The sequence below is a fragment of the Pteronotus mesoamericanus genome, unplaced genomic scaffold (assembly GCF_021234165.1).
Source record: "Pteronotus mesoamericanus isolate MK-2021 breed Mesoamerican mustached bat unplaced genomic scaffold, CSHL_Meso_final contig_73, whole genome shotgun sequence".
Lineage (NCBI taxonomy): Eukaryota > Metazoa > Chordata > Mammalia > Chiroptera > Mormoopidae > Pteronotus > Pteronotus mesoamericanus.
The window spans coordinates 9,868,132-9,892,838 of NW_026555245.1; the positions used below are offsets into that span (position 1 = coordinate 9,868,132).

Here is a 24,707-nt window from a genome sequence, read left to right on the forward strand (position 1 = left end):
ATAAAAAAAAATTTTTTTAAATAAAATAAAATAAGTAAAAGTCCAGGATTAAATATTAGGAGCACTGAATTAGTCCCAACTCTGTCACTTATGTGACCCCAAGCAAATTATATTTGTGTCTCCTCTTTATTGATATGCTATGCACACTCCTTTTTTTCACATAAACATCCTGGAAATCTCTCCATAGCAGTATATAAAGATCTTACTTAATCATATGTATATGTATATATTTTTAACATTTCCCTTCTATTTCAAATAGCTTATGGGTATACAGTCAAAACCGATTATCTCCCTTTGAAAGATAATGAATTTTAAGCAAAAGTTAAGCAAATTGCATAACATTACAAAACTAGATCGAGACCCTTACTCCTGACATTATGGTCCTTCCACTATACCAGACTGCACTGAACCAATTTCATAATCAAATCAAAATATGAATAATTAGTTGTATAAATATTATAACTGTAAATCCAGCAGTTGCCTACAGAATTACCAATGGAAGAATAAAACAGATAAAAGGAGAATGTTAACATCAAAGAAAGGCATATATTTGTTAGGTAGCCAGAAAGGCGATTTTAATATTATCCATCCCTCTTGGATCTTTAAATTATTATAGCTACTCCTCTACATAGGGCAGTGCTATCCAACAGAACTTTCTACAATGATGAAACTGTCCTCCATTTGTGCTGTCTAATATATTACCTACTAGCCATTGGTGACTATTAAACAGTTGAATGTGGCTAATGTGACTAGGGAACTGAATTTGTATTTTACTTTATTTAAAATTTTTTTTTACTGATTTTGAGAGACACACACACACACACACACACACACACACACACACACACACACACACACACACACAAAGAAATACTGATTTGTTCTTCCACTTATTTATGCATCCCTTGGTTGCTTCTTCTATGTGTGACCTGACAGGATCAAAGCCGCAACCCTGGAGTATTGAGACAATATTCTAACCAACTAAGCTACTTGGCCAGGATTTCTTAATTTATGTTAATCAACTTAATCAACTATATGTAGTCAACAGTTACCATATGAACAGTGCAGATGTGGAAACACAAAAATACTATTCTATACTTAAAACTAAGAAAGAATAACATACGTAAGTGGATAGAAAGTGAAATGGCTTAGGTAAATGCAATATGACCATCTCTCAATTTAGGGTTATTTAATAGAAATATTAAAATATCAATATCTAAAGTTATATACACAAAAAATTTCAGGACAAAGATATATTTGATTATTTCCAAAACTCCCACACATTCTATATATTGTAATTAATCCACTAATAAACTTCCATTGAAAAGGAAATAAACTTCTTAGGCATTACTCTCAAATTCTACCTATAAATATAATTCTTAGGTTCCCTTCTGACCTGTAGAGTTCAACTGCTCATTTTGCTTTTAGAAATGTAGGAAAACAACCTAATTAAATGAAACTTCACCTTATATTCATGACAAGAAGATTTCTCAAATCCTAGTATGTACCATAAATCTAAAAACCAATATGCTAAATCAAATTGTCTAAAAAAAAATCCATTTTAGACAAAGAAATACTTTATATTCCATATTCCATGATAAATATTACTAGTATATACCTTTAAATGACCAAGGTCCAAAAGAAGCAGATTTGATGTAGGGCTAAAAACTCCATCTTGTGGGATAATAACATATGAAGCTTTCAGATTAATTTTGAGATCAAGAACTTTCTGTGTTTCAATAATATACAGCAGACCTGCAGAAAATTTAAATTGTCTCAATGAATATTCTTCACAAATTACTCAAGAAACAGAGAATTATTAAATGGATGAATGTGAAATTAGAATTCATTTTAAAATGACCTAGAGCAAAATTATTTTCAAAATAAAGTCATATTTGTTATTCAATGTGTACACTCCTAATTAACAATAACTGAGTACAAAATTAGAATGATTCCTCAAATAAATGTTCTTAACCCAGAAAACCAATTTGGGTAAAACTCAAGAGATAATATATCTAAAAAAATTAAGTTTTATGAAACATTTATTCATAACTTCTATATTAGAATCTATATAATTTTTTCCAAATCATGAACTATTTAATAGAGCTACATCTACCTTACTGAACAATCATTCTAGATCCTTATGATATCACTAGGACAAGAAAAAGCCTGAATTATTAAATCATCTTCAATAAAAGCATATGTAAACTGGAAGAGGCAACAAACCAGTGTTCTCTATTCCTTAGGTATTCCATTTACTTCAGGTGTTTTATTCTAATAAATTTAATCCATTCACTTTCATGTGATTTGTATACCAAATTAATCTATTTTATAGCCCCAAATCCAGCACTGGCTTTTAAATCTAAAATTTTTATCAATTATCAAATTATAATGACCCTATGAGATGGGAACTATTCCTCGAAAATGAAATTCTGTAAGAGGTCACTGAATCATTTTGAATCAATAAACAATGTTAATCTATAAGGTTTAATACATCTGATACGCAAACAGAAAGGTACCTTAGTTCAAAAAGACAACAGAAACAAAACCCACTCAAGAACATGTTTTAACATGAATTGTGAGAAACTAAAATTATGATAGTAACAACCTAATATGTAAAATTGCAAATAGCTAGATTGAAAAATTTAAGTGATAGAGTTTATTTAATGTGTTAACCTCATACTATATTCAAAAGCATGTGCAGTTAACTGAACATTTTGTTCAGAATAGGAGGAGGTTAGGTAAGGTAACAAGAGAACTAAATGGTAAATGGGGAGGGATTAAGCTAAAAAAAGACCATTTCAAGAAGCCCTATGATTTTTTTAAAAGAATTCAAAGGCATAACACAGAATTTGAAAAATCCTAACAAAATTTTGTAATTACCTTGAATGTGGTTAACAGGTTTTACCTTAACGTAAGAAATGATTATGTACAAAATTAGTTTCAATTAAATTGTATCTAGTCTAGATAGGAATTTAAAGAAGACATTACTCATGGACACAGACAATGGGGTGGGGATTAACTGTGGCGGGTGGGGCAGGAGAGAGTAATGGGAAAAAGGTAGGACAACTGTAACTGAACAATTAAAAAAAATAATAATAAAGTTAAAAAAAAAGAAGACATTACTAAAATCAGCTTTAAATGCCTGAATGGTTAGTATAGGATTCCGTATTTCATTCACCAAAATTAATACTAGCATTTTTACCTGTTGCTGTCTTCTCACGAAATTCTTCCAGTTTTGTCAAAGTCGCTGAAGTGAGCTGTGCTAGATTTACCTCTTTTGGAGGTCTGAAGAATTCCACTATACTATTCACTGTTCTCTGGTAAAATAAGCATCATTAAAATTAGGCACAAAAATCAAACCAAACTGAAATGTATGAAAATTTAGAAATTTAAAAAATGCTTACGGCATCATAGATCATTTCTAAAGGTTCAGCTTCTATAATACACCTTTGAGCAACAGTTTCATCTAATGGATTTGTCTCAAATGTAATCCGGAAAAGTGACGTAGCATTATCCAATGAAGACAGGAGGCGGGGTTTTGCTGAATTGTCTGGTAGGCCAGTAACATGAAAGGAATCTATTTTGGTTTCAAATCTGCATGAAAAAAGAATAGGACAAATATTAGTAATTGATCTAACTATAAAGTATAGTTATTTTCAAACTGAAAATAATAAAAATGAAAACAACTTCATTTTGCATTTCCTGCTATTCCAGCCTGCTCACATCAAACAAACTATTCACCTTTTAGATATGACTTGAAGAAGATTAATTCACTGAGAACCCTATTCACATGTTGATTTCTACATAAAAAAGCTATGAGGGTTACGGGTCCCTGGTTCCTCATGAAAGGAATTTGGAAGTCACCATTCTGCACTAACAACAATAAAAAGCTGAACACCCTGAAAAATCAACAGCTCTTATTACATACATAAAAGAGGGCGGCAGCAGGACACAGACCAAACCACCACCCCTCAAAATTAGAAAGACAGACAGGTAAATACAGGAAGGCACAGCTTACTAGAAGAGACACTCAGGAAAAGAAACTACTGTGGACACCAGCACAGAAGCTGAAAACCTGAACTGTAGTTGATGAATGCTGGGAACTCAATGTGGAGAACTCAAGAGTGTTAAAAACTCTAGGCAGAACCAGTAATAGGAAAGCCTCCACTGTACTTTGAGATATCTCCAGAAATTTGACCAGGTTCCCACAGAAAAATTCCCTCAAGCTTCAAGCAAGGGGAGGGGACAAACCATTTAAAAACATGCCAGAGTGCTCTGTTCTTCTTAACAAAGCCTGGCCTTCAGAGAAACTAGTTAACCAGAGCCTCACCTGATGGGGTATTATCAGAGCCAAAATAACATAAAGAAAGAAAAAGATGATTTATATCACATATTATCTGGGAAATACAAATTAAACAGTGAGATACACTGCACACCTATTAGAATGGCCAAAATCTGGAATACTGACCAACACCAAATAACAGCAAGGATGTGAAACAACAAAAACTAATACATTGCCGCTAGTATGCAAAATAGTATAGTTACTTTGGAAGACAGCTTGGCAGTTTCTTACAAAACTAAACATAATCTTACCATATGATCAAGTAATTACACTCCTTAGTGTTTATCCAAAGAGGCTGAAAACTTGTCTATACAAGAACCTGTACATGGATGTTTATAGCAGCTTTTTTAAAAATTGTTTTTCAGCTATAGTTGTCCTGCCTTTTTCCCCATTGCTCACCCCTACCCGGTCCCCCTACTACTCCCACAGTCAATCTGCCCCACACTGTCCATGCCCATGAGTCCTCTATTCATCTTCCTTTGCTTGCCCCCTCCCATTTCCCTTCTGGTCATTGTCAGCTTGTTCCTGATTTCCAAGTCTTAGGTTCTATTTTGCTCATTTGTTTGTTTTGTTGATTAGATTCCACTTATAGGTGAGATCATGTGGTATTTGCCTTTCACTGCCTGGCTTATTTCACTTAGCATAATGCTCTCCAGTTCCATCCATGCTGTGGCAAAGGGTAGGAGCTCCTTCGTTCTTTCTCCTGCATAGTATTCCACTGTATAAATGAACGACAGTTTTTTGATCCACTCATTTACTGAAGGGCTCTTAGGTTGCTTCCAGCACTTGGCTATTGTAAATTGTGCTGCTATGAACATTGGGGTGCATATGTTCTTTTGAATTGGTGATTCAAGATTCTTAGGGTATAGTCTCAGCAGTGAGATCACTGGCTTAAAAGGCAGTTCCATATTTAGTTTTTTGAGGAAATCCCACACTGTTTTCTACAGTGGCTGCTCCAGTCTGCATTTCCACCAACAGTGTACTAAGGTTCCCTTCTCTCCACAACTGCACCAGCAATTGCTGTTTGTTGATTTATTAATGATCACCATCCTGACTGGTATGAAGTGGTATCTCATTGTGGTTTTAATCTGCATCTCTCTAATGGCTAGAGATGTTGGCCATTTCTTCATGTGTCTATTAGTGCTCTGTATGTTCTCCTTGGAGGAGTGTCTGCTCAGGTCTTTTGCCCATTTTTTAATTGGACTATTAGTCTTCCTGGTGTGGAGTCATGTGAGTTCTTTACATATTTTGAAAATCAAACCCTTGTCTGATGTATCATTGACAAATATTTTTTCCCATATGGTTGGCTTCCTTTCCATTTTGTTGATGTTTTCTTTAGCTGTGCAGAAGCTTTTTAGTTTGATGTCATCCCATTTGTTTATTCTTTCCTTTATGTCCCTTGACTGAGGGGATGTACTGCTGAAAATATTGCTGTGCGGGTTACCTGTGATTTTCCTGCCTATGTTTTCACCGAGGACTTTTATGGTATCGCAACTTATATTTAAGTATTTTGTCCATCTTGAGTTTATTTTTGTGTATGGTGTAAGTTGGTGGTCAAGTTTCATTTTTTGCATATACTTGTCCAGATCTCCCAACACCATTTATTGAAGAGGTTGTTTTTACTCCATTTTATGTTCCTCCCCTTTTTGTCAAATAATTAACTGATTGTATTGACATGGGTTTACTTCTGGGCTCACTATTCTGTTCCACTGATCTATGTGTCTTGTCTTATGCCAATACCAGACTGTTTTGATTATAGTGGCTTTGTAATATAGTTACATATCAGGTGCTGTGATCCCTCCTACTTTGCTCTTCTTTCTCAAAATTGCTGAGGCTATTTGTGGTCATTTATGGTTCCATGTAAATTTTTGAAATATTTGTTCTATGTCTGTGAAATAAGTCATTGGTATATTAATAGGGATTGCATTGAATCTATAGATTGCTTTGGGTAGTATGGACACTTTAATGATGTTAATTCTTCCAATCCATGAACATGGTATATGCTTCCATTTATTTGTGTCTTCCTTAATTTCTTTCTTCAGTGTTGTGTAGTTTTCTGGGCAAAAGTGGAATTTTTTCCTAATTTCTATTTCTGATATTTCATTGTTAGGTACAAAAATTCCTTTGATTTCTGAATGCTGACTTTGTATCTTGCTGTTTTGCCAAATTCATTTATTAGGTTGAGTAGTTTTTTAGTGGAGTCTATAGGGTTTTCTACGTACACTATTATGTCATCTGCCAATAGTGACAACTTTACTCCCTCCTTTCCAATTTGGATGCCTTTTATTTCTTTTTCTTGTCTGACCACTGTGGCTATAACTTCCAATACTATGTTGAATAGAAGTGATGAAAGCAGACAACCTTGTCGTGTTCCCGATCTTAGTGGGAAAGCTTTTAGTTTTTGCCCATTGAGTATGATGTTGGCTGTAGGTTTCTCATATAGGGCCTTTATTATGTTGAGGTATGCTCCCTCTATTCCCACTTTGCTGAGTGTTTTCATCATAACTGTATGCTGTACTTTATCAAAATCTATGGGACACAGCGAAGGCAGTTCTGAGAAGGAAATTCACAGCAATACAGGCCTACCTAAAAAAGTTAGATGTTTATTTGAAAAAAGTTAGGTTGTTTCAAATAAACAACCTAACCCTACATCTACAAAAACTAGAGGAACAATAACAAACAAAGCCTAGAGTGGGTAGAAAGAAGGAAATAACCAAGATCAAAGCAGAATTAAATGACATAGAGACTAAAAGAATGATCCAAAGGATCAATAAATCCAGGAGCTGGTTCTTTGAAAAGATACGTGCCAAGAAATTGGACAATCTGGGTAAAATGGACAAATTTGTAGAAACTGAGTCAAGAAGAAGCAGAACACCTGAGTAGTCTCCAGAACTGGGACAAGAAGCAGCAGAACTCCTGAGCAGACTGATATCAGCTACTGAAACTGAAGCAGTAATCAAAAAGCTCCCAGCACACAAAAGCTGTGGGCTGGACAGATTCATAGGAGAATTTAACCAAACATTTAGAGAAGAGCTAACCTTGATTCTTCTCTAACTATTAGAAAAAATCCAAGAAGGGGAAATACTCCCAAATTCTTTTTACGAGGCCAGTATTATCCCAATTTCAAAATGACATAAAGACATAACAAAGAAAGAAAACTACACGCCAATGTCGCTGAAAACACAGATGCTAAAATCCTCAAAAAAATATTGGCAAACCAGATCCATCAGTATATTAAAAAGACCGTACGCCATGATCAAGTGGGATTCATCCCAGGGATGCAATGATGGTACAATATAAGCAAATTAAAAAATGTAATGTATCACATAAACAATATAAAAAGACATAAACCACATGATCATATCAACAGATGCTGAAAAAGCAGCATTCTTTATAATTGCCAAAACGTGGCAGCAACTAAGATGTCCTTCAGTGGGTGAATGGAAAAATAAACTAGTACATCTAGACAATGGAATGTTAGTAAGTGCTAAAAGAAAATGAGCTGTCAGGACATGAAAATATATGAGAGAAAACTTAAATGCATGTTACAAAGTTAAAGAAGCAAATCTGAGAAAGCTACATAATGTATGATTTCAACTATATAAGAGTCTGGAAATGGCAAAACCATGGACACAGTTAAAAAGATTATTGGTTGGGGGTGAGGGAACGTATAGGCAGAACAGAAGATTTTTAGAGCAGTGAAAATACTCTGTATGATACCACAAGACTGGTTAGATGTCATGTATTTGCCCAAACCCATAAAATGTACAATATTAAGAGTGAACTGGAATGTAAACTATGGACTTCAGGTGATCATGACATGTGAATGAGGTTCATCCTTGGTTTAAAAAAAAAAGTAACAACCTGGTGAGCGATACTGACAATGGGGGAGACTATGCATGTGCAGGGGCTGGAGCTACATGAGAAATGTCTGTACCTCCTGCCCAGTTTTGTTGTAAGTCTAAAATTGCTCTAAAAAAAAAGTCCTAAAAAATGTTAATGGAATACTGTCACTTAAAATGCTAGAGTTAGGTGCTCAAAGAATCACTCTCTCCTCTGAAATAGCTATTAAGATAGTAAAAACTTCCAGAATCAACTGTTTTACAAGTCAGGGATTTAATCAAAAACTTACAGCAAGCAAGAAAGTGCTAAATGAAGGAAAAGACAGCTGAATTTCAGAAAGAAAACACTCTACCATATTTGTTTAAATGCCTATCAACCTCTTCCTCACCGCAGCAGTGACTGTGGGGACAGTGGACAACACTCTGGGCCTGGCCTGCTAAACAAGCTATTATGGTCTGAATGTTTATGTCCCTCTGCTTTCATTTGTTGAAACCATAATCCCAATGTGATCATATTGGGGCCTTTAGGAGGTAATCAGGTCACGAGGGCAGAGTCTCTCATGGCTGGGGTTGGTGGTCTTATAAAAGAGACAAGAGAGATCCCTGCCCCTTCCACCATGTAGGGTCACAGCAAGAAGTCAGTGGTCTGAAATGTGGAAGAGGACTCTCATCAGAACCCAACAATGCTGGCACTCTGATCTTGCTTCTAGCCTTCAGAACTGTGAGAAAAAAATTTCTGTTGTTCGTAATACTAGTCTGGGAGCCCCATGTAATCAGGACATGAAGGCTAAAGCAGAGATGTAGGGAATCTGACATAGTGCTAAAGAAGTGCCACAGCTCACAGTGAAGTGCAAGGACAGACAGTATTTCTCTTTGCTTTGATTTGGCTCCAAGAATTTAAGGAAATCTCTGTCAGTTCACCGGCTAATCAATAAAAGAATGGAATAGAGACTTCATTGACCTCACAGGACAAAAATACAGTCATTTCAAAAATAGTTTGAGAAATTCACTGTTATTAGTTTGCTAGGTCTATAATACATCACAAACTGTGCACTTTAAAACAAGAATGTGTTCTCTCACCGTTCTGGAGGTCAGAATTCTGAAATTAAGGGTCAGTAAACTGATTCCTTCTGGAGGCTCTGTGAGACATCATGTTCCAAGCTTTTCTCTAAGATTCTGGTGGCTGCTGACAATCCTTAACGAGTTGGCTTGTACATGTATTATGCCAACCTCTACCTGTCATTTCATGGCATTATTTTCTGTGTCTGTCTTTAAATTGGCTTCTCCAGTCTCCCTAACTCCTTTTGTGTCTGTGTCCAAATTTCCCTCTGCGTGTAAGGACACAAGTCATATTAACCTTTTTATATTTGGAAACACACCATCTCAAAATAAGATCACATTCACAGGTAATGGAGGTTAAAACTTGACATATCTTTTGGGAGGAAACAATTCTACCCACTATTGTCCTCAACAACAGCAACAAACCAACCCAAGGGAGGAAAAGAGAATCTAATTTCTATAGAGTTACACTACATAATTCAAAATGCCAGGTTTTAAACAAAAAATTACAAAGCATACACATACACATAAAGAGAAAGCCGAGATATGGTGTTTAGGAATATAAAAGAAAAACAGAAAAACTGAGTTGATATTGTCAAGAGAGCAGTCTAAAATGAAGCCAAACGGCCTCTAGGAAGCTGAGCTAATATACACTTCCATGTGAAACTGAATTTTTGAACTGAGCTAAACTACAAAGCTACATCCTGGAACTGATTCTACATCACTGAACTCTCCATTAAAAACTATATTTTTCACCAAGCAACAGGCATAAGTAACTAATCATTTATAACAATGTAAGTCAGCTTGCCAGCACCAATCACAGTTCTTCCAAAGCAACTTGCATAACCCCTTTTGAAACCTCCTTTTTCTATCTTTATAAACTCTGTCCTTTTCTTTCCCCCTCAGAACACAGTTGGAGTACCTACCTAAATCTGTGTTTCTGAATTTCAGGTCCTTAAAAAACCACCCAATAAAGTTTTTGTATGTCTTGCAGTTTTTGGACAAAATTCATTGACACTAGAAAAGATGTTAAATTAATTCTCTTAAACATACTCAAAGAACTAAGATTAATATATAAATAAATAAACAAACTTTTTAAAAAAGGCATGGACAAAGAACTAAGAAAAGCCAGGAGAAAAAATAAACAAACGGAGGATATAGATAAGGGTAAAATCTACAAAAAGAGAATATAAATAAAGGTATATAAAGTGTAAAAACAAAACAAATAGAAATTTTGGAGGTAAAAATTATAAGTTGATATGAAAAATCACTAGAGAGGGTCAACATCAGATCTGGGCAGCCAAAAGAAAAAGGCAGAACTCAAATACAGGACAAGTGAAAATATTGAGTGGGGCAGGAAAAAAAAAGGAATGGAGGACAATGAACAGTACTGAAGGTGGGAGACCATTAAGAAGACCAACAAAAGTATTCTGCGAATCTCAGAAGACGGTAAAAAGAAAGGTACAGAAATAATATTTGAAGAAATAAGTGCCCCAAACTTGTCAAATTTGATATAAGCCATGAACCTAAACAAGGAAGATGAACAAACTCTAAGATTAATTCAAAAAGACCCAGACAGAACACATTATAATTAAACTGCCAAAAGCCAAAACAAAGCAGCACTAGGGAATCAACTTATCACATACAAAGGATACTTAATAAATTAATAACTGATTCATCATCAGAAACCACAGAGGTCAAAAGAGAGTGAGATGATACACTCAAAGTGTCAAAAGAAAAAAATGTCAACCAAGAATTCTATATCTGACAACACCATCCTTCTAAAATGAAAAGAAATTAACATTTACAAATGAACAAAGCAAACTGAATTTGCCACTAGATTTGCCCTATAAGAAATGCTAAAGGGAATCCTTCAGACTAACAGGAGGGGATAGAGTAACTTATAGACAGTAACTAGAAGCTATATTAAGAAATAAAAAACTACATAGATGAATATAAAATACAGCATTATTTTATTTTTGGTTTCTAATTCCTCTATTTCCTCTAAGGTTTAAAGATAAGTGCATAAAAACAATCATAAATCTATTCAGTTAATAGGCATGCAATGTAGTGAAAATAAATAACATAAAGAAGACAAATTTACCTATTGGGGAGAAGAGTTTTTGCGGGTTATTGAAGCTAAGTTAGTATTAATTTAAACTAGATTGTCTTAAATTTAGAAAGTTAGTTGTAATCTCCATGGTATCCACTAAGAATGTGACTAAAATATATACAGAAAAAAACAGGACAAAATTGAAACGAAATCAAACACAAAAGAAGGCAGAATTAAAGTTGAGGGGGAAGGTACAAAACATAAATTAAACATAGCAAATTGACAGAAGTCGTTCCCTACTAGTAATTACTTTAAACGTTAATAGATTAAACTTGCCTATTTAAAAACAAACTTTATCAGAATAGGTGAAAAATCATGATAAAATATACTGTCTACAGAGAAACTCACTTCACATTCAAAAACACAAATAGGTTAAACATGAAAGGATGAAAAAGGATATTCTATGCAAAGAGTACCCGAAAAAGAGCTGTATGGTTACGTTAATATCATACAAAACAGCCTTAAAGTAAAAAAGTTACAAAAGAAAGGCGATTTTATAATGATAAAAAATGTGAATTCATCAAAAATATAAAAATAAACATGTATGCAGATACCAAAAATATATGAATCACATATTGACAAAACTGAAGGTAGAAACAGACAATTCTACATCAACAGTTAAAGAGACTTCAATACCCCACCCTTAGTAAAGGCAGAAATCCAGACCAAATAACAGTGAAATAACAGGGAACTTGAACTCTATAACCAGTTAGATGTAACAGGCATATATGGAACACTCCACTCAACAACAACAGAATACATGTTCTTCTCAAATGCAAATATATGGAACATTCTCCAAAACGTCAGACTATATATTAGGCCAAGGTATGTCTTTAAAAATTTACAAGGAGTGAAATTGTACAAAGTATCTTCTCCAATCAAAATGGATTTAAGCTAGAAATCTTAGAGGTGAAATCCATAGTTTCTGGTAAATTTCCAGAAGGAAAAACCTCAAAATTCCCTGAAATACGTGGGAATTAAACAAAACATTCTTAAGCAATGAATAGGTCCAAAAATAAATCATAAGAGAAGTTTATAAATACTTTAAAATGAATGCACATGAAAAACAACATGCCCAAACCTATGGGATGTATCCAAAGCAGTGCTCATAAGGAAGTTTATATGTATAATGCCTACTTTAAATAAGAAAGATATTGAATCAATAAATATCCTCACTTCACATCTGAAAAGAACTAGAAAAAGAAAATTAAACACAAACACACAGAAGGAATAAAATAATAAACATGAGGGTGGGGAATAAATGAAATAAAGAAAAGAAAAACAAGAAAATAAAGGAAACTAAAATTGCCACTTTGAAAACATGAACAAACTGTACTTTAAAAACCTACAGCTAGATATAAAGAGAGAAGATGCAAAAAAATAAAATCAGCAATGAAAATGGAGGCCTTCTTACTGACTTTACAGAAATAAAAAGAATTACAAGTGTAAACAAATAGTATGCCAAAAAAAAAGTAACCTAAATGAAATGGACAAATTCCTAGTAACATAAATTATATTAACTACCTCAAGAGGAAACAGGAAATCAGAACAGATCTATAACTAGTAGAGAGATTCAGTCAGTAACCAAAACCTACCAGCACAGAACCATCTAGGAGCACATGTCTTTATTGGTGAATTCTACAAAATATTTAAATCATTGATACCAATCCTTCTGAAATTCTTCCAGAAAATTGAAGAAAAGGGAACACCTCCTAACTCATTTTCTCAGGCTAGTATTACCCTGATACCAAAGCCAGGCAAAGACATTATACGAAAAAATAACACTAGAGGCTCATATTCCTTATGAATACCCATGCGAAATTCCTCAAAAGCTTCTAGCAAACCAAGTTCAACAGCCTATTAAAAGAATTATACATCAAGACCAGGTAGGCTTTATCCCAGAAATCTACAAGTGATTATATATAAGGAAAATAATAAGACAATCTCGTAACAGAATGATTAAAAATACCACATGATCATCTCAAATGAAGTAGAAAAAGCATTTAACAAAACCAGAAGTCATTTCATAAGAAAAAGAACCAAAAAAATAAGGAATACAAGGGCACTTCCTCAACCTACAAAAAGGCACTTATGGAAAACCTACTGCTAAAATCAGACTTACCAGTAAAAGACTGAAAACTTTCCTCTAAAATCAGAAACAAGACATGGATGCCCACTTTTACCACTACTAGTCAACATTGTTCTGGAAGTTCTATGCAAAGCAATTAGTTGAGGAAAAAAATCATAGATCTCTAATTAGGAGAAAAAATAAAAATCTCTACTCACAGATGACATGGTTCTATATGTATAGATAATCCCACGGAATCTAAAAATAATTTACTAGAGCTATTAATTCAGCAATGTTGCAAGAGTCCAGAAAAAAAGCCATATAACTATAGCCAACTGATTTTCAACAAGGGTACCAAGGCCATTCGATGAGGGTAGAATAATTCCTTAAACAAGTGGTATTGGGACATCTGGATATTCAAATACAAATTAATCAATTTTTACCCATTCTTCACACCATACACAAAACTTAACAAAATATGAATCATAAACCTAAATGTAAAAGATAAAACTATAACAGTCTTAGAAGAAAATACAAAATTAGACTTCCACATTCTTGAGTTAGGCAAATCTTATTAGAGATACCAAAAGCATGAGCAAGGGAAGAGAAAAACAGGTAAAATGAAACACATAAAAATTAAAACCTTTGGTGTATCAAAGGAAATTACCAAGAAAGTAAAAAGACAAGCTAAATGAAAGAAAATATTTGCAAATCATTTATTTTATGGCAGTCTAATATCTAAAATCTATAAAATATTCTTACAATTCAATGACAAAAAGAATATCCATTAAAAATGGACCCGACGAAGACATATTGTACAAATGGCCAACAGCCACATGAAAAGATGCTCAACATCATTAGTCATTAAGGAAATATAAATCAGACACAAAATGTGAATTTCACTTCAATAAAGAAAAAAATGTTTTTAAAAATTAATGGATTAGTAATTGACTACGTTACAGAAAAAAAAAAAAACCCATAAAGTTACTAACCTTCCCTTTTAAAATACTTTTAAAAGGAAACAAAACCCAAGGCAAGCAGAATGAAGATGAAAATACTAAAAATTAGAGGATAAATTAAATAGATTATAAAAAATATACAGGAAAAAAAATCAACAAAACCCAAGCTGGTTTTTTAAAAAAATCAACAAACTTTAACTAGACTAAGAAATAAAATGGAAAATTAGGAATGAAAGAGGACATTACTACCAACCTCATAGAAAGAAAAAGGGATTATATGGTAATACTATGAACAACTACATGACAAATATTAGATAACTGAGATGAAATGGACAAATTCCCAGAAGTAAACAACCAAAACTGACTTAAAAAGAAATAAAAAATCTAAATAGACCTGTAACAAGTACACACTGAATTAGTAATTTCCCAGAGAAAGGCTCAGGCCTCATGATTTCATTGGTGAAGTCTATCACTAAACATTTAAACATAAATCAATACCAATTTTTCATAAACTCTTCCAAAGGAAGGGAATACTTCCTAACTCACTATATGAGGGCAGTATTATCTTAGAAAAAAACAACAACAACAACAAAAAAAAACCTGACAAAGTCATCATAAAATCAACTACAAAACAGTATTTTCTATTAATTTAGATGTAAAAATCCTCAACAAAAATAGCAAACCAAATCCAGCAACATATAAAAAGGATTATACACATGATCAAGTGAGTGTTATCCCAGGAATACACAGATATTTTAACTCACATATATAGAAATGCATTTGAGAAAATTTAATAAACTTTCATGACAAAAACAAGTTAAACAAACTAGGAATACAAGAGAACTTCTCCAACCTGATAAAAGACATCCCACACTTAGCAGCATACTTAATGGTTAAAAAACTGAGCCTTTCTTCCTGAAATCAGTAATAAGACAAGGATGCCCATCCTGACCACTTCTTTTCAACATAGTAGTAGATGTTCAAGCCATGGTAGTTAGGCAAGAAATGAAAGAAAAGTTATCCACACTGGAAAGAAAAAAGTAGAACTATCTATCTACAGATGATATGATCATATATATAGAAAACACTAAAGAATTCACTAAAAATTATTGGCACTAATTAACAAGTTTACCAAGGTTGCAGGGTACAAGATCAATATACAAAAATCAACTGTATTTTTACATACTTGTAATAAATAATCTAAAAATAAAATTAAGAAAACAATTTTACTTATAATACACTGATGAAATTGAATTCAGTACATACTACCCTAAAATACAGTACCTTGACATACTGAATATTTTAAGTTGAAGGAGTTTGAGGAAACAGCCAAAGTAGAAAGGTTACTCTGACATACCCCAACCCCTTTCCCTCAAACAGATCATAAAACCCTCATGTGTGAGGTGCCCTAACAATACCCACAGGAAAGGATAATCCTTATCTCCAAAGACAAAGGAACACTAACAAGAATCCTAACATACAGGCCTTGCTATGTTTCCCTAGTTTATGATATTTACCTCATAACCCTTTGATTTATCATATTCCTTCACAATTGTATACTCTTCTAAAAACCTATCATAAAAAAGTCAGGTCTAATAAGTCTTTGGCTTTTCATTTCCTTATGAAGGCTTGTGTGTCAATGTAAAATGTCTCATAAAGTAAATAAATCTGTATACTTTTTCTCTTGTTAATCTGTCTTTCTCAGTTAATTTTCAGACTGAGCCAAGGACCCAAAGAGAATCTAGGAAAATTTTTTCCTCCCCTATGGAAACAACAATAACTTACATGAAAAAAAAATTAATGAAAGAGGTATGAAACTTGTATCTGAAAACTTACACTACTGAAATTAATGAAGACCTAGATAAATGATAAGATATCCAATGTCTGTGGGTTGGAAGACTTAATATTGTTTAGATGTCATACTCCCCAAAATGATCTACAGATTCAACACAAACCTTAACAAATCCAAGCTGGGGTGTTTTTTTTTCCAGAAATGGACAAGATTATCCTAAAACTTACATACAAGATTATCCTAAAACTTACATAGAAATTCAAGATACTCAGGATAGCTAAAACAATCTTGAAATAGAAAAACGAAACTAGTGGGATCACACTTTCTGACTTCAAATTTTATTACAAAGGTATAGTAATCAAGACAGCGTGTACTAACCCAAGGTTAATGATATACATCAATGAGAACAGAACTAAGAGTCCAGAAATAAATCCTTACATTTATGGTAAATTCATTTTGACAAGAGTGATAAGATCATCCAAGAGGAAAAGTATGAAGAGCTCTGTCAACAAGTGGTGCTGAGGCAACTGAATAATCTCATGTGAAAGAATGAAACTGGGGGGCTTCTGGCCAAGATGGAGGTGTAGATAGATACACTTTGCCTCCTTGCACAACAAAAAGAAGGATTACAACCAATTTAACAACAAAAAACAACCAGAACTTCCAAAAAATCAAACTGTATGGAAGTCCAAAAACCAAGGAGTTAAAAAAGAAACACTGATCCAGACTGGTAGGAGGTGCAGAGACAGGCAGCTGGGGAAAGGATGTGCAGTGAGGTGGCAGCTGGCAGACTGGGCAGTCCCACATTCATGTGAGGATAAAGACCTGGAGAAACAACTGGGGAGCTAGCAATGCCAGCCCAGGATAGAACGCACAACCCAGGATTCTAGCACCAGAAAAGTAAAGCCTCATTAAGCTCTAGTTGTAAAAACCTGTGAGGGTTGCAGTGGCAGAAGAAACTGCCACTTTCTCAGGAGAGTCTGTATGAGAGGCTCACAGGGTACTAGAATATACACAAGCCCACTCACTCAGGAATCAGCACCAGGGCAATCCTAGAAAGGCACCATTTGCTTGCCAGAAGAGGAGGAAGTAAAGGAAAGTGGATGAGAGCAGAGCAAGTGGCACTGTTCCCTTTCTGACCCCTTCTCATAACTTCTGGCTGTAAAAATCTGTGGCAGTTGTTGCAGTGGGAGAAACTGCCAATCTCAGGAGAGTCCGTCTGAGGGGCCCACAAGGTCCTACAATGTACACAAACCCACCCACTCAGGGAATCAGCACCAGGGCAGCAACTGGATGGGTGCCAGTCACTTGCCAGAAGTGGGGGAAGAGTCTGAAAGCAGTGCAAGAGCAGAGTAAGCAGTATTTTTCCCTCTCTGATCCCTCCCCTACATACAGCCCCACAACACGGTAAAGCAGGTTGCCCTGACCTGGCAAACGCAATGTAACAGGTGCACCAACAAATTGAGGAGACAAAAAAATAGGGCCCAAATGAAAGAACAGATCAAAACTCCAGAAAAAGAACTAAGCGATGAGGAAATAGCCAACCTATCTGATGCAGAGTCCAAAACACTGGTAATCAGGATGCTCACAGAAATGATTGAGTATGATGCAAAATAAAGGAAGAAGTGAAGTCTACACAAGGGGAAATAAATAAAAATAACAGGGAACCTACAGTTAAGGGAAGAAAGCCAGGTCTCAAATCAACGATTTGGAATGGAAGGAAGAAATAAACATTCAACCAGAACAGAAAGAAGAAACAAGAATTCAAAAAAATGAGAAAAGGATTAGGAACCTCTGGAACAACTTTAAACGCTCCAACATCTGAATCATAGGGGTGTCAGAAGGACAAGAGGAAGAGCAAGAAATTGAAAACTTATTTGAAAAAATGATGAAAGAAAATGCCAGTCTGGTGCAGGAAACAGACACAAAAGTCCAGGAAGCTCAGAAAGTCCAAAAAAAGTAGGACCCAAAGAAGGCCATACCAAGACACATCATAATTAAAATACCAAAGGTTAAAGATAAAGAGAGAATCTTAAAAACAGCAAGAGGAAAGAAAAGAGTTACCTACAAAGAAGTTCCCATGAGACTATCAGTGATTTCTCAATAGAAACTTCGCAGGCAAGAAGGGTCTGGAAACAAATATTCAAAGTCATGAAAGGTAAGGACCTACATCCAAGATTACTCTATCCAGCAAAGTTATCATTAGAATGGAAGGGCAGATAAAGTGCTTCCCAGATAAGGTCAAGTTAAAGGAGTTCATCATCACCAAGCCCTTATTATATGAAATGTTAAAGGGACTTATCTAAGAAAAAGAAGATGATCAAAACATGAGCAGTAAAATGACAACAAACTCACAACTATCAACAATTGAACCTAAAAAACAAAAACAAACTAAGCAAACAACTAGAACAGGAAAAGAATCACAGAAATGGAGATCACAGGGAGGATTATCAGCAGGGAGGGGGAAGGGGAAGAATGGGGGAAAAGATACAGGGAAGAAGCAGCATAATTGGTAGGAACCCATGGCCATGAACAAAGATGAGGGGACTGCTGGAAGGAATGGGGGTACCAGGCGGCGGGAAGCAAAGGGGAGGGGAAAAGATGGGATAACTGTAATAGTATAACCAATAAAGTATACTTTTCAAAAAAATGAAATTGGACCCCCATCTCACCCCATACACAAATGTTAACTCAAATGGATCACAAACCTAACTATAAGGAGTAAATGTATAAAATTCTAATAGTATGTGGGGATATATCTTTATATCCTTGAGTTAGGAAAAGACCTGAGTCTTTAAAATAAAAAATAAAAAAAATATATAATGGACTTCATTGAAATTAAAAACATTTGTGCCTCAATGGATACCATTAAAAATGAAAAGAAACTAATGGGAGAAATTAATTGAAAATATTTGATCTGATAAAAGGCTTATATAAGTAATATATAAAGAACTCTTACAACTCAGTAATAATAAAGAAAATACAATTTAAAAATGGGCAAAAGAAATTAATAGACATTTATCCAAAACCTACAGCCACTAACCATATAAAAGATGCTCAACTTCATTAGCAATCAGGGAAATGCACATCAAAACCAGTGAGATACCAGTTTATACCCATTAGGATGGCTATATTCAAAAGGACAGATGAGTGTTGCCAATGATATAGATAAATTGGAAACCTAATTCACTACTGGTAGAAATGGGAAATAGAAAAGTGCCAATTTCACAAAAGGTTAAACAGAGTTACCATATGAGACAACAATTCTACTTACTGCTAGGTATAAACCCAAGATAATTTAAAACTTACTGCTCACATAAAATATTGTCTGTGACTATTCAAAGCAGTATTATGCATAACAGTCAATAAGTAAAAACAACCTATTATTCATCATCTGATGAATAAACAAACAAAATGTGGCTTATTCATGAAACACAGTATTATTGGGCAATAAAAATGAATGAAGCACTAATTCAGGTTATACCATGGATGAACCTTGAAAATATCATGCCAAATGAAAGAAGCCAGATAGAAAGGGCCATATATTGTATGATTCCGTGCATATTAAATGCCCAAAACAGACAAATTCTCAAAAATAAAGTAAATTAGTTGTTGCCAGACACAAGGGAATAGGGAATGAGGAGTGACAGATAATGGGTATTAGGATTTCTTTTTTAGAGTATAAAAATGTTCTGGAATTAGCTAGTGGTAATTGTTGCACAACCTGATAAATATACCAATGTAATTTGGTATACAATACAGTATCACGAACAAATGACCTGTACACTTTAAATGGATGAATTGTATATGTGAATTGTATCTTAGTAAAGCTATTTTTAAAAACAAAGGTAAAATAAAGACATTGCAGGATTAAGAACCAAATTGTTAATGCTGATTCTTTTTGTATAGTGTGACTGCTAAGATTTTTATGTTATTCTTTAGTGTCCTTCTATGTTTCCTGAGTATGCAGCTTCCTATTGACAATATTATTTTAATAATTATAAAAAATATGTATAACTGAAAAAAACTGTTTGTAAAAATACAAAAGGATGCATTAAACCATATTACTCTTTGAAAATACTGTAAAATTATAATCTAACTCTCGACTTCACAGTGAATTTTTTTTATATATAAAAGAAAATAAATTAATACTTACTTAATTGCTTGTGCTCCTGGTCTTTGTACAATGCAAGCACTAAATTCTTCTACTACAATATCTAAGAGCTCAGGTTTTTGTTGTTCTTCTCTTAGAACAATAGACATACTTTTCAAGTGTACATAAAACTTCATGGCTTCAAACTAGAGCATATTCAGAGGAATAAAATTAAATAAATAAGTGTGTGTATATATACACACACACACACACATAATAAAAGCAATAACCACTCTTATTCATATCCTATTCACATCATTTATTCTTTACAAAAACCAGAAAATACTTTAAAAGCAATCCTTTATATCGTAAAGAATCACCACATAATATTACAAAGTATAGGATAATATTTATCCTTATCTTAAAAATTAAAGTAAAAACAGTAATTACAAACCCAAAAAAGATCAAAGAACAAGGCAGTAACATATATTTCCTAAAGGATAAAAATAGGTATCGCTACCATTAAACTGAGATATTAGGCAAAAAACCTCTTACTGATTTTGGCAAGGTTGGATCAACTGCAGTTTCACTATAGCCAATTGCTTCATAAAGTAAAGTTTTTTCTTCAGGTGTCAAGATTTCTTCCAGACCTATAAATTATATATAAGTGTTTTGTGTTTTTAACTGTTAACAAGATAAAACTAACCCATAATTTAGTTGTCTTTAATAATTAAATGTAAATTTACTCTTTTCATAATACTTTCAAGAAATTATAGTCACAATGTTAGAATGGCATTGGTAATTTTAGGATTATTTCCAAAAATATAAAGTTCTAAATACATAAATTTAATAATATAAATTTCTAAATATTGGTATTAACCAGGAGCATACAAAATGGCTAACTGTATTCGGCATTTAATGACACTGTGCTAGGCGATACACTTAGCACACAAAGCAGTATTAATATCCTAATTTCCCCCCATCTTACACGTGTTAAAATTGAGATTCAAAGAGCTTAAATAATTTACCAGGGCCACAATGCTTGTAAGTGACAGATCCACGATATAAACATAAGCCTCTAAAGACTCCAAAGCTATAATCTTAAGCATTTGGTTAGGAAACAAAAATCCAAGAAATGATCCGATTTCAATAAAAATTTGCAATGATTTATGCACTTTTGGAATTTTTATCTTTTATTGTGCTATATGCCCATGGGCATAAAGCTCTTTTGCTAACACTAGTAAAATAAAATAATTTTATTTAATTTTTACTTTGTCTACACTTATAATGTTTTAATGGTAATTTTACCGATCAAAAGGATAAAGTATATATCGTGTATTTATACTTACAATGTCTATTTAATTAGAGAGAGAATTTTCTGCAAAACAATTTTCACACCTGATGACTAGCTACATTACCATGCCTGATGATTAACTACACTGCTATAAAGTAAAATGAACATACTTCCAGGTTTAACATCTGGCTGCTGTTCTTCAGTTTTTGATTCTGACCAAGTCCACAACCAGTTAAACCATCCTTTATTTTCCTCTGAATCTTTTGTTCCTTCTCTGTAAATCTTGTATCCTGCTTTCTTTACCTAAAATAAATAAATTTTCAAATAAATGACAAATTACCTTTATTTAACCATCTAAAGAAACAGAAGCCTGACATTTCAAAACGTGTCTACTTTTAAATAAATGTAAACAATATACAAACTGAAAATAGAATGAAATAACTGTAATATTAGCCAAACATAAGAATTTAGAATTACCAGCAGTTAACCCCACTGTCTTTTAAGCAAAGGTAACTCCAAAAACACAAACAAAACAAAAAAATTGGCTTTTCATCTCCACATGAACTGGGTATTTGGTAAGTCCAATAATTTAGAAAGAAGGTTTTTCCAATAGAACCTGATTTCAATGGATGTGGCAAAACATTAAATCAAATTTTCTTAAAACACACACACACAAAATTTGAACCCCTTTTAGGAAATATTGTAACACAGCACCATACTACTAACATCACAGCACCTATCAAATCTGTATCAATCTAGATTTATATTTACTAACTGAAAGATAATCTGAAATTACCTCAACTTCTGCTTGTTGTCTTGCTACAGTTATATTAAATACATCCAGGGTCTTTTCCAACTCCTAAAAATATAAATAAGAATGTATTTACATAAATAACTTTAGTATATATAATCTGTCAAATTGCTGCGCTAAAGATATAATAGGAAGATGAAGCAGATATCTATCAAGATAATATTCCTGTTAAGTTCTGAGAAGCAATAGTTTTATATATTTATATTCATTTATATATATCAGCTTGGAAATTAGTAATAATGAAAAACTTTCTGAACATAGAAATCTTACATCATGCATATGAGCTACAACTCTACAAGATTCACAAATACATACTAAAAGATGTCATACATGCACTGTATAAAATGACTTTTATTTGGGTTTTAACTATAGCCAAGAATAAACTGTCACTTTCAACTAAAAATACAATTATAAAACCTTCATATTGTGTGCACAGGTCATATGTCATCATTAAGATACCCCAACTAGATCTATATACACTTAAAGACTTGTTTTTAAATTTTATACTTTTCAAAGTTGTTATGGCTATTGAAATAAACTGAGACAAGCTAAATCTTTCTTTACATCTCTTTTTCTACTTTTGACTACTTTTGAGTTTCATGTGCAGACCACTTTTTCTCCCAAAGAGAAGCAAACATTTCCTACTATTTAAAAAACAATTCAGGGTTCTACCGTCCAGCAGACTTGAAGGATTCAGGTTAAGATCCAAAACTACGTAAGGAAATCTGTAACTAGCCTAATAGCCTTCTAAAAATTTAGCATTTATGTTAGTATAGTCTTCGGAAAGTCTCTTACCTTGAAAATAAAAATAAAACTCAGTCTTTAGATGCTGCTAATTGGATACTGACCTGGATTCAGAACAATTAGCTATACTTCATCCACCTGTAAAAGAGTCCCTTCTAGAATATATCATAATAATGCTAAAATATAAAATGACTAATATGTAGAAAACTCTTAAGATAAATAATTAAATGTAAAGTTGCTGGTAAAAACTAGAAATGCCACAGGAACTAAAAGGAAAAAAGCTCTATCTGGGAAGAAAATTCAGAAGAGAGATGGAACTTATGCAGAAATTGAGGGATGAGTATAACTGGGATAGGTAGAGAGATGAGGAAAGGCAGATGGAATACATAAGCATGAATTTGGCCATAAATATAAGCATAAAATGTATAGAAGACAGGAGATTTTATTTGGCCATAAGTATAAGCATAAAATGTATAGAAGACAGGAGATTTTATTTGATTGATGCACAGTTAGGTGGTGGTAACAAAGGGGAAATGCAGTAGTGATATAATGTAAAGCTTCGACCAACACAGAGAAATTGCAATCAATGTAGGAAAAACATTTTAGGCTTTTGAGGTTAAAAGTGCCTTAATAATGTAAGGTTTCAAGTTACTATTTGCATAAACCCAAATTAGAGATTGAAAATAGTCTCAAATTCCAAAAGGTCCCATGAGAGTAATACTAAAGCTTCCATCACCCAACTACTTTCATCAGGAGTAAGAAAAAAATCTAAGTAAAAGAGAGACAAAGAATGGTCAGTCAAACTTAGAACAAATAATTAGGAAGTGCTAGTCACGAAAGAGTAAGGAGTTATATAGCACGAAACAGTCAACGATTTTTTAAAATGCTAACCTCCAAAAAGCTGAGAAGTTCACCAGGTGGCTTCTTACTTGTTATTTTTTTCTTATATAGCTCTTTGTATTGCTTCATTTTTTGTCTGTGTTCTCTAACATGGTTCCATGACCACATCCGTAAGCGGGGGCAAACATTTACTTCAAGAATACCATGTATAGCATAAGCCCACCTAGTCAAAAAACAAAAACAAAAACCCTACACTTAATACCCTCAAACCAACAATATGAAATACAGCTAATATTGCTTCTACTCTAACATACATATCATTAAGAGAGTACGAAAATGGTATATAATCTGAGGACCTGCTTTTTTTCAAACATTGTATTTTCACAATAATTAATATCAACTCTTTCCTAAGTGAAAATAAGCAAAATCCTTTAATTTTGTTACAATAAATGTATTTACAGAAAAACTATTCAAGTATTAATTGGAGAACAGTATTTTAGTTCCCTGAATAGTAATTAAATAGTCAACTGAAAGAATAATTACAATTGCTAGACACTATGGAAGAGCTTAATAACTGGAATAACAAGATTTCTGAATTTCAAAAAAGGATAGTACTTTATATATTCCCATAACCTTTTCATGTTTAATAAAATGTTTAATGTGTATAATAAAGAAATTTGAAAATTTTTAAAAAGACAGTGATGGACAACAAGCTGGAATATAGTATAATAATTCCAAAAATATGGT

The 24,707-nt window shown here is 33.4% G+C and overlaps 1 protein-coding gene across 3 annotated transcripts in view; it reads right to left on the minus strand.

Annotated features, from left to right (window-relative positions):
- Positions 1–24,707, minus strand: part of VPS13A (vacuolar protein sorting 13 homolog A) — a 217,821-nt gene that overhangs the window by 153,176 nt on the left and 39,938 nt on the right. For all 3 annotated transcript variants that reach the window (XM_054583005.1, XM_054583003.1, XM_054583006.1), the window contains exons 13-20: positions 24,012–24,183; positions 22,362–22,424; positions 21,736–21,868; positions 20,827–20,921; positions 20,335–20,477; positions 3,408–3,597; positions 3,206–3,320; positions 1,619–1,755 (exon numbers count right to left, since the gene is read on the minus strand). In XM_054583005.1, the coding sequence (XP_054438980.1) occupies positions 1,619–1,755; positions 3,206–3,320; positions 3,408–3,597; positions 20,335–20,477; positions 20,827–20,921; positions 21,736–21,868; positions 22,362–22,424; positions 24,012–24,183 (1,048 nt within the window). The remainder of the gene's footprint in view (positions 1–1,618; positions 1,756–3,205; positions 3,321–3,407; positions 3,598–20,334; positions 20,478–20,826; positions 20,922–21,735; positions 21,869–22,361; positions 22,425–24,011; positions 24,184–24,707) is intronic.